The 12,074-nt window shown below is 31.4% G+C and overlaps 1 protein-coding gene across 2 annotated transcripts; it reads left to right on the top strand.

Moving 5' to 3' along the window:
• Positions 1-936: 936 nt before the first annotated feature.
• Positions 937-9,812, top strand: LOC136275133 (CD209 antigen-like protein D). Of its 2 annotated transcripts, none has more exons than XM_066083460.1 (4): positions 937-1,250; positions 4,708-4,983; positions 6,165-6,356; positions 9,406-9,812. In XM_066083460.1, the coding sequence occupies exons 1-4, from the start codon at positions 1,148-1,150 to the stop codon at positions 9,612-9,614; spliced, it is 780 nt and encodes a 259-aa protein (XP_065939532.1). In that variant the 5' UTR covers positions 937-1,147; the 3' UTR covers positions 9,615-9,812. The 2 variants fall into 2 exon arrangements, with proteins under 2 accessions (XP_065939532.1, XP_065939533.1); XM_066083461.1 differs by lacking the exon at positions 937-1,250 and adding an exon at positions 4,009-4,337.
• Positions 9,813-12,074: the final 2,262 nt, after the last annotated feature.

Raw genomic sequence — 12,074 nt, 5'->3', positions numbered from 1 at the left:
TCTTCAATATTCTATAAAGTTTAATTTATAAAGTACATTTAACATATGTCAGATAAAACTATAGTTAAAGTATTATCCATATTTACCAGTACATGAAGATTATTATTCATTTGTCACTGCTTATACTACATGTATTATCATTAAAGTCATTGTTACTATTATAATTTGATAGATAAGATATTGTTTATAATAAAGGAATAAATAGAAAAAAAACAGGTCACTATAAACTCAAAAAAACATAACAGAAAAATATTTTTTTAAGTTGTAAACTCTCTGTTTTTTGTTTCCGTCCGGTGACGACCGATAGAAACAGCAGACATTTTTTTAAACCAGGTGCACAGGAAAAAAAAAAGCTTCCTTTAACATCCCTGAAAATTTCATCCCTTTATCTTTACTCGTGTTTTGAGATTGCGTTTTGTGCGCAGGAAATATTGACGTTTTAAAATAGTTTACGGACGATTACTTTCGATCGGAAGTTAAGATTAAAAAACCTGAAACGGCAATAACAACTCATCAACCTTGAAAATATGAAGTAAATCGAACGTGCCTTCGCCGAGAAATCGTCTAGATCAGAAAAAGAAGCGGCCCAGGAGCCACATCGCTCACCAAAATAACAATAGCCTTAACTCAAATTAGCATTACAGTATCAAAATCAAAATATCTTGACAACTAAGTACAGTAGATATCTTGCTAAAAAAAATTAAAATCTGCCAATTTTTTATTTGGTAAATACCAAGCCCCTTATGTTGTTGTACCTGTAAGAAGATTTTTCTAATATACCCCCTCCCCCCCCCCATTTTGTGGCCCCACTATAATCTAAACTTTAATCTGCACAACCTGTGCTTTCACACAAGTAACAGCTTTTTTGACTGAAAACTTTCCCAGAATATTTTTAAAGATGTTTTCTATATATTCCTTTGTAAAAATTCACCCCCTCTGTGGCCTAACCCTACTCCCGGGGACTATGAGAAGAACATTTTTGAAAAATACCAACACATTTTCAATAATTCTAAGTTATCTCCCCTTTAAAGAGGGCGTGGTGGCCCTTCATTTGAACAAACTTGAATCCCCTACAACCAGTGATGCTTTGTGGCAAGTTTGGTTAAAATCTGCCTTGTGGTTCTGGAGAAGAAGATGAAAATGTAAAATGTTTACAACACCAACGACAACGCCGCCAACGCCAAAGACAACGCCAACGCTAACACCAACGACGACAGACAACAGACAAAGCTCACTAGCTTTCAGCTCAGGTGAGCTAAAACATATATATTTAAAAGAAAAGTGAAAAAAAGATATAATAAAATAACAGATGAATCTTCTGCTGAAGACAGAAGACCCTAATAATAAGAAAATGAAAATGAAACAATAGAATGATAGAAGGGACTAACGCTAAAGACGGAATACCCTTTAAATTAGGGAAAAAGAAACAGAAAGAAACAATAAGGTCTTCTGTTGGAAACGGAATACTAACGGCTAGAAATTCTCGTTGCCGGCAACGAGTGGTCTTCTGTCCGATTTATGATAAGATGAGATGAGATAAATTCGTGTATCCAAGCTCATAACTGGAAGAAAAAATCAAAGTACTGAGAGTACTGAAATACGGGGTTTTGGAAGTTTGAATTTGTAATTGTCCTGGATTTCCTCGAATACTAGTATACTTCCAAAATTTATGCGTTTGAATTATTTAGTTGTTACAATCTATGTTAATTCGGCTTTTTTGCAATTGTCTGATACTTTGTCTAAATTTTACTCAATCCCGGCCTTTATAATTGTAGAAAATTGACACAACGGTATATTATGTAAAATAAGATCCCAAGGACATTTTTTTTAAAATTACTAACCGGGAAACTATATCAAAGTAGATAATTTTAATCATTAGATTTATTCAATTTTGTGATCCAAGGGAAAATCCACAAGTCGGACGTACGGTATCCGTAATAAAAGTTTTATGAAAACCCCGAAAACTCTAAAACTGCTGAATTAACAAACAAAGTGAACATTTGTATACCGATAACAAACACAGGCACCTGACGTTAGAAATATTTTTTTTAAAATAAGATTCCAAGAACTTTGACAATAAAAAGATTTGTCACGGTCACCATTTTGATTTTTAAGACCGACTTATCTGACACGATTTTTTTCATTTGCGATTCATGCAAAATTAATAGATAAAAATAAATCCGTTCGCCACTTACTAGTTTTTTGTGTAAACTCGCGCATCACCTACACGAATTACGATACAACCGTTCCTTTCATTAAAAATCATACTCCGAAAATCAGAGACACAAATAACAGAGATTGTCAACACCGCCATTAGCGTGTAAATGTTACGGGACCAACCTTACTTTGAGAACTACAAGTGCAACAGCAGTCTTGTATAAGTCATTAAATTTGAACCTGATAGTGAACATGAACATGAACCTGTAAATATCTTAAGCATGTTTTATTTATGAAATATTTACAAAAACTCTTTTAGTTTTTAAATGACTTTTTAAAACTAATTGACTTTTCACAAAGTATAGGTACTGCATTACTTTACTCATGTAATGGTAATGTAATGCATTACTTCAAGAAAATTAAGTAATGGTAATGGTAATTTAATGCGTTAATTTATGAAGTAATGGTAATGTAATGCATTATTTTACAATGTAATTCACCCCAAGCCTGATTCCAACTAAGCCGGAAAACATGAACATTAACATTTAACTTGGTTCTTCAATCGATAAGATTGTATATATTATATGTTACTATACTTTCATGCTAAATACTGAATTCTGATTGGTTTATCCGTTCTATTACCCTCAGCGTTAGCAACACACTTAGCAACGGGTAACACAACGAATTGTTACATGCGCGTAAATCATGCGCGTACGGTTCGGCGTAGAATTCAAGTCATTTCTATATAAAAGCAGTAAAAAAATTCTCTAAAATTAAGACATTCAGTATAATAAAATAAATAGTGCCTTTTTGGGAGGATAACAGTTGAAATTGACACCCCTCGCGTCGGTTGACAATGGTTTCCTCGGGGTGTCAATTTCAACTGTTACCCTCCCAAACAAGCACTATTTATATAATGTATAAGTCTTCCAAAATGTATAATCTATTATAGATTTTGCTTACAATGCATTGTTTAAGATTTAAATTCAGTTAAATCAACTAAAGAACCAACGAACGAGAAGGCAAATTCAGACTTGTTTTTATTTTCTTTGTACAACATTCCTTTAGAGACGAACAGCAGTCATACCGCAAGTAGACTGGAAGCCAATGAAACACCTATTTAATTTGTAAAACATATGTGTATAACCCGTCCCGATTTTAACTTCGGCTTGCGCATGAAGTTTGGTAGTATTAAGGTGAAAGATTGTCAAAATAAAATTCACAACTTTTCAAAAATGGCACATTGCGTTTGGGAACTTTAATTTCGATTCCACCATTAACCTCTTCTATTGATTAATGAGCTCGTACACAAACTGAATCGTCAACGACGCTCATTCTACATTTGAACCCGAGCAAGAATATTTTGATCAATAAAACTATTTGTTTATTTTCTAAATAGAATTTTGTTTATACACAGAGGACTTAAAAAGATTTAATGCGTGTTTTTATAATACATATTTACTGAAATGCATGAAACATTCTGCACTATTTTCTTACGCGTAGACTCAATTCATGTGTTCTACGCGTGCCTTCCGGTTTGAGAGTTCGGCTGACAGTAAACCAATAGACGGGGTCACGTGACCCCGTCTAAAAATTCTTCACTCGGGGATTGATCCAAAATCGCTCGGTCACATGTCTACGACTCTAACGAATGACCTAAGCAGACTCTCCTTTCGATACTTTGATGCCTAATATCTCAGGAATGCTTCGGTCGATTATAAAACAGATAGGGTATAAATTTCACTATCTACACTGTATTTCAATTTACATATGCTCAAAATATTGTATTTTAGCGTGTTAGAATATTCTTTTTATCTGGTTTACTGTAGTTAAAAAAACCGGAACCTTCTATGCTTGAATTAATCATCACATTGTCCTATGTTCCATTATAATTCCTTAAGATGAACTTAACATTTGGATTGCCGGTCTCCAGATAACTAAATAAACAGTTTTTGTTTGATTTCAAAGATAAAAATCAGGTTAGATTTACATAATTATATTGCTTGAAAAACTTTCGATCAGACGCATAATAAGCGCTTTAGGATGTGACGTATATGCAGCCTACTGGAATTGCATATTGAAATTTAAAACCACGACCTTTAGAGAAAGGATTATCGAATTATCATAGTTTTTCAAAATGTGCTGTTATGAAGTCGGAGGTGTTCTCTGTCGAGTTTTTGGTAAGTTTTGTAAATTTCACTAAAAATTAAAAAAAACAACAACATATATTTTCAGATGAATTATTCAAGTTTTTTCATCTTATTTGTGTTTTTCCATATCATGAATTTCAAGTAAGTGTTAAGTTTAAAATGTAAAAAGAAATGTATGTAGATGTTCTCATCTTTCCAGTTCAAAGCTACAAAATCAATCACAAATAATTTCAAAAACTGTTTTACGATGGTAACTATTCTTTTACCTGATTAGGATGCGCCAAAAGATTTAGGTATTTCGTAAGAAAATCAATCGCCACAACCACATTAAAAACTCGTGAACTGTATGCATCTATAGTTGTAAAAAACAAACTTGACTTTCCTCAATATTGTTTTACAGGGATGACCATCCTGTTGGCGGCGTCAGGTGCTCATGTTACCGAAAGATCATTCAAACAAGTTGAACACGCAGATTTGGAGGAACTGTATTCCAATGCACTCCAAAACGTTTCTGTACATTCTTTGGCAACCTGTTCAACTCTGTGTTCACAGAACGTGGATTGTAAGTCATATGCCTGGACGAAATACGCTTCCCAATGTTCCTTGCTTTCGAAGGACGTCAGAAGAAACTCCTTCAATCCTCTGATTTCCCCAGACATTGCAGTGTACACGACATGTAGGTATTGCTCAGACAATTTTAAAAAACATTATTTATCTATATTAATTAATTATTGTTAATTGACAATAAATTTCGTTATGTGCCAAATCATGCAACAATATTGTCATAAGCAAATCTTATTTAAAAAAGAAAAAGATTTCTTTGTTGTTTTATGCGAGATATCAAGGTACATGTAGCGACAATAAAAATAAATACAGTGCAAATATCCATAAAGTTTACAACTTAACCTATATCCTATCCTGTATTTAGCATCCAGTACATCATGCATTCATCACTGATAATCCTATCCATTCTCTCCTATCCATCATATACATGTACATACCGGTATTATACATTTCATAATATCAGATTAAAATTTAGGAATGATATGTTGAAAAAAGTGTTCAAAAATCTATTCAAACTTCTAAATACGGATTTGAAAAAAAATAATCTATTGCTTAATTTTAAAACATATATTTGCAAAAGTTGTTGTAAATAATTCATAGAAAATTTGAAAATTATGGTTAACATTAAACTTTCGTGTTGTGAAAAAGAATTCGAGAAAACCATTGATTTCATGCTCGATGTTGATTGCTTAATGGAAAGGATGGATAGATAGAGCTTTATTCTGTTATGTTCGGTATCATGCATCCTGCATTCTATAACCAGCATCCTATAGTATTCAGTGTATTTTAATGGATTGGGTACTGTAAACCGGGTAAGTTGTTTACTCGGAATTTTTTTTTGGCAGTGATCGCTACCTTCATAACCCGGATGAATCATTAACAAAGAAAGCATTTCATTGTTCATGTTTACACCTCCTTTTTAGAAATGAATTAATTGATTTTAAAAATGTAAGATACAGGAACTAATTTTTTAAATGTTCATCAGTATGTTATATACGAGAAATCACAAACTCGTCTAATTAAGAAGTTTGCATCTTATATCATCGTGATTGCATGCATTTCGTGCACTCCGTGATTTTTCTTAGATTCGACCGTTCGATAAACTGGTTGGAACTGGATCGTGTAGATACAGGTTTTGTCAGTTTCTATTATTTTTCTATGAATTACAATCACTGTTCATAAGAATTAGAGGGAATCATACATGTACGTAGCGAATGTAAATGTGATTAAATGAACAATAACAAAAATTTAATGCATTAAATTTTAATCTTTTTATTTTTCTTTAAACCACAGTTTACAGTGATTGCTCAGAGTTTGAATACGAAGCCATGGATGGTATAAGTGGACTTTGCTACAAAGCTTACACTGATTACCAATCGTATTCTGAAACACAGAGTATTTGTCAAAACGATGGCGGAAATCTTGTACGGATACGGACATTAATCAAACATGCAGCTATTTTACAGGTCATGAATCTTAAATCAAGTAAGTTGAGAGAAATTTCATTTTTCCACCATTTTTAAATTTGAATTTTTTAATTTTTTTTTCCTTTTAACATGTAGATATTTTTGCACAGCTGCGTCTGTTGATATTCTACTGATTCCGTAAAATTTAAGACGAAGACGTTTCCATTTCTTCAAAAGTTATTTTCATGAAAACCTTTTTCATTAAATTAATTCAGTTTAAAGTAATCTTTCTAGCAGCGCAATTTTCGAAAATAACGGCTGCCCAGTTCGTCATCTAAACATCAATTTTATATTTAAAATTACTATTGCATAAATTTTCATGAAGGAATACATGTAATATCTCAGTTAACTTATGTGGATATACATGTAATAATAAATTGGGAAAGCTTAGAGCCTTTTTTGTAAATAATTTTTCATTACAACCAATAGACTAACCAAGAGAAATCTGCTCTGATCAAACAATCGGTGTTATTCAGATTCAACATTTTGTTAATTACAGCTTTTGGTCAAAAGTGTCAACTTTGCGCTGCCTTTCAATATGACTGTACCAATTTTGATAAAAAAAAAGTATAAAAAGATGATGATATATGAATTTTAAGCTACTACATATATTTCTAATCAAAAATTTAAATTACATTAAATCAGATAATGTCAATGTTTGTACAGACCATTTCGAAAATTGCTTGCATTATTTCGTTTTACTGAATGATATGGGGAAAACGAAGGCAAATCCAAAAATCCGAAGACGTTTGCCCTAGCTGTTTTACTTGTTGCAATATCATTACTAAATGACATGGTTTAGCAACAGTTTTAAATAATTAAAGAAATGAGATAAATATAGTTATTTTTTCTAAGAAGTTTTTAAAATTTAAACCTTTAAAAACGAGGTCACGGTGCACGGTCAAAATGTGTGACTTGTTACATGTATGTCAAAAAATAACTGTATTATGTCAAAAGTTATATTTCTTTACATAATTAAGTATTGTCTTGATATTTTTTGTTCTGAATAATGACGGAATGTATTGTTTCGTTGAAAATAAATCAGAAACTAAAGACCGATAGTCCTCCTAAAAATTGACTGAAAACGTTGAAGTAGCTGGACAGTAACAAAAATGAAGACAATGAAGAACTAACTTTTGATTCTCGAAAAAAATGTGAGCAAATAAGATGGTGTAGCGCCGTTGTAAAGTGCAGGATGAAAGGCACACAATTACCTGATACCCTCGAACTTTGATATTTAAGAAGAAATTTTGAATTCATAATGTGTGAACATTCATTGACTATTCTAAAAGATGTCGAATTAAGATGCTGTTTAGTCATTATTTAGTCTTTATTTTCCTTCAACATTTCTTAGAAAGGGTAAGGCAAACTAAAAACCTTGAATTCCTGAAAGTCTATTCATGAATAATACGATAAATTCTAGACCGTATTTTACATAACTACACTTTTGAAATGCCATAGCACAATGTACTGATGAACGGGTGAATATTGTAAACATTTTTTTAACCAACTAATGTTTGAAAAACCCTTTTAAAAAAATGTGGTTTTAAATGGATATTGCAGGACGCATGTTTACCTTCGTCAATGAACAAATGTATTTGTTTCAATAATGGTCGATCGTTACCTGAAAACTTGCAGAAACCATCAAAAGAAGCATATACAATGCAACTTTTGTTTTTTACTTTATATCATGTTTTTCTAATAAAAAAATAAGCAAAAGTATTATAAATTCCTTATAACATTTATCAACATTATTTAATTGATTTTTTAGTAAAATATGACCCCGATTCTAAGTTTGTATTATGTAGTCCTATTCAGTATATGGGTTTTTAGTCGATATAATTATTTATGGTTTAAACGTATTTGCCAAGCTTTTAGTGATATTTTGCACCCGTTTTTTTATAATTATAAAAAATAACACATCACTTTAAAGACCATAGAATGTATCTTTAAAACATTCCATAGTCAAATGTAAAGTGAATCGTGAAATTGCTGACGGAAGTTTGCCTTTAAGCTATTGTATCATTCCCGTGCAAAAATAGTAGGTGCCCTTACATGTATGGTCCATTCTTATACGTATGCACCCTTTAACAGAGGTTTAAAGTAAAAATAACGTTAACACTACCTAACGTTATATTAAACATGTCAATGAAGGAGAACAATACATCATATTATAAAATGTGCATGTTTTTGTTTTTTCAATGAACGTTAATTTTATTTCTGATCTCGCAAATTCAGTTTTTCATTTGTTGGATTGAAATGAAAATATCAAAATGAACAAGTATCAGGATATTTGTTGAGCAAACTTTTTAAAGTCATTTAAATACATTTTTTCCGTTACCATGGTTATCAAATAATTGTTCACTAATAATTAATTCTTTTAGAGATATAAAATTTTAAACAAAATCTTAGCGACGGAGTAAGCCTCTTTTAAAAAATTGCAATATTCGAAGTTAGTTAACACTATATACGAGGATTTATAAAAAGGGAACGGTTTGAGTATTTTTCAAAACTTAATAGTTTCATAGGTAGTTTTACTTTGCATTGTATTCTTCATTTTAATTTTAAACTTTGAATTTTAAAAGAAAATTGTACATGTGGTTGATGTTTGCTTTTCTAGAACATGTTAAAAACAACATTCGCTAGTTTTTTTCTATTGCCATTTCTTCGACATCGGATTTTAATTAAGAACTTTAATTTTGCAAAATTCCTCACTGACCTTTCACATATCCATACTTCGTTTTGCAAATATGAGTATGTCTGTGAAAAAACCCTAATAAACATGTATGTATGGTGTATATATTTTAAAGGAATCAATGAGGAGTAAGAACATTACACATGTTGCATCTAATAAAAATAAACTATCTACATATTTCCACTTAGTTTTAAACGTGTTTTACTGTACAGAAACAATAACTACAAATACTAGGCATACTAGTTAAAATGATAATTAATATAATGATGAATAAAATATGATGATGATAATGATGATGATTATGATGAAGAGTTTTAAAATGTAGATGATATTATGATCTTGACTATGATTCTGTTTTTAATATTTTAAATAGGCAAGGAAATATACATTGATGGAACTAACATTCCTTACGGAAGTTGGCGTCTTTCTGATGGAAGCCCTATGTTTCTGAATTGGCGGTCAGGGGAACCAACAGGCGGTGGTGGCGAAAATTGTGTTATTATGTTTGATGACGGGACGTACAATGATGTGTTTTGCACTGCCTTGATTCCTTTCATATGCGAAAGACAACTTACTGTATAGGGTCCAAATATGAAAAGGCAAGGATGAAATCGATTCCTTGCAAAAGTAATCTTCTAAAATACAATTTCGTTGAATTTTACGAATAATATATAACAAGCTGATTACGTGCAATTTCAAAATAATCGATTACATTACTTTTATTTTCTTCATGTAATTATGATTACTTATGATTACTTTTAATTACACCATTTACTTTTGTTGTTTTCTTTCTTAAATGTTTAATGTTTTTCAAAAAATTGACGTGACATATGTAATATAAACTTTTAGATTTACTGGTTTCTTCATTACAATTTATTATAATCAGTATTATGGTCAGATAATACCTCTTACGGTTTCTCAATACACTGTGGCGCTTGATCTTCAGTAAACTCAAAAGCGATGCATGTGGATAGCTAACATGTTAATCCTAAGCGACCCTGTATTGATTTTTATAATTCAAGGCAGGCAAAAAAGCAACAATTTGAAATACTGGGAAATAACCCACAACTAAATAATCATATTCATTAGAGTGTAGACAGTTGTAAACCTTGTTATAAAGCTATAGTATTTAATCATTGGCTTTAACTGATTTAAACAGGTTTAAACTAGCCAGCAATTTTTTAGGAATCTACTTTATAATCATAATAATCAAAGTTTATTCTTACACCGGTCAATTGCGTTTTTATGCAAGTCAGGTAAAGGTACAATCTAAACAAACATCCTCTATTTGGTAGGAACTTTAGTGATGGCACAAGATTGAGTCTTTACTTTTCAGATAAAATTTGTTTTACAAAGTTTGCTTATTGTAATAGTAGTTTTCATTAGGTGTCTTTCAAAACAAACAGAAATATGATTTGATGTGTAAACGTCGATCATATAGAGATTGGATAATTATTTCCAGATTAACTCCAGCATACGACGTTCATATTTGGAAATATAAATCAATACGGCGGTATTGAATAGATTAAGGTTGGTTTAATAAAGTTTAGTTAGATGTTTTATCTTAAACTTATTTATTTATTTTATTTTAGCTGACATTCATAGAAAATAACTTCAGATTCTTTAAAGACAGTTATGAATATTAGTTTTCATACAAAGTTATGACTTAAAATATGAATTTAAAATAGAATTAAGTCGGCGCATTCATGGACTCTGACCCTTGGAAAATTTGTTTGTCTTAAGATTTGCCTTGTCTATAGCAAGGCACAAGCATTTCTTAATGTAATACTAGTATTTGCTTAATTAGTGCAATTTAGACAAGATGCCCATTTCAAGTTTTCCCGGTTTGCACCGATTCTTCACATGAGTGTAGTTAAGCATAGCACTTTCCGAATCTTGTATTTGTATTTTAATATTCTGTGAACGTTGAAATGATTAGAAAAGTCTGTTTGGTGTCAAAGGATAGTAGTACAAGTACTTTATAGATAAAATTACTGAATTTAGCAGTTTTGGTGGTAGTGGAAACCTGTACGGACGCCAGAGCAGCCTCCGGAAAACGCACCCTTGTCGAGTTCAAGGGGTATAATTCGACATTAGACCAATTGCCACAGGCAGTGCCAATAAAGTATTTACCACACAGTACAGGTTTATTTCTGGACTGAAATATAGAAATAGAATCTGTGTAATAAATGGTGGATACAGAAGCATATCGTAGGAGCACATCCATTCAAAGCATTTGCATTTTTTACCAAACTAAATTTGTCAGAAAATCAGTTTCAGACTTCGAAAAGTGTTTATATTATGACAGCCATAGGTGAATCTTCTCCATGTCTTGGTCATGACTTGGTCTGGACCAGGTCTTGCTCTTTCAGTTGTGTTAGACAAACAGAAAATTCTTCAGAATATTTGGGTTGCCGATATCCAAAATAAAGACATCATAGGTTTAGATTTATCGTCGTCTGAAAATAAAGTATAGCTACATAGATACATCAAGTCTAGAAAATAACAGTCTTTTAGTTCCTTTATCTTAAAAAAGAGAAAGGATGTAATTCAGAATGGTTTAAAGTCAAAGATGAATCTTTAGATAAAACAAATGTCAAATGCCTGATTACATGGCTCTAGTTTTGTTTTAGAGAAATGTCAAAAACATTCAAATAAACCTCAAATGAAAGAGATAAAAAGAGCCCGGTACGTTAGTTATAGCAAACCGGCCCTATTAAATGCTTCAAAAATAAAGTGAGATGATTTAAATAATTCATATATGGTTTTAAAGTTTATGATCCCAGGGACAAGTATGCGAAAATAGTAGATATGGGTTATCATCAATTTGTACCCAGGCTCATAACACAGAAACATTGATTGATAAGCAATTTATTTTGAAATGAATTTAATTGCTTTCAATATCAATACATTAACGATTTTCAATACTAAATGTATATTGAAACCTTTGTATGATATTTCAAAATTAAATCAATGAAAAAAAAATACTAAACCCAAGTGTGTATATAGCAGTGATCCACACAACAAAGTAAACAATGCATC

Source organism: Magallana gigas, chromosome 4 (assembly GCF_963853765.1).
Source record: "Magallana gigas chromosome 4, xbMagGiga1.1, whole genome shotgun sequence".
In the NCBI taxonomy this organism is placed as follows: Eukaryota; Metazoa; Mollusca; class Bivalvia; order Ostreida; family Ostreidae; genus Magallana; species Magallana gigas.
Note: the sequence above shows the minus strand (reverse complement) of the source record. Positions and strands in the feature narration are given on the sequence as shown.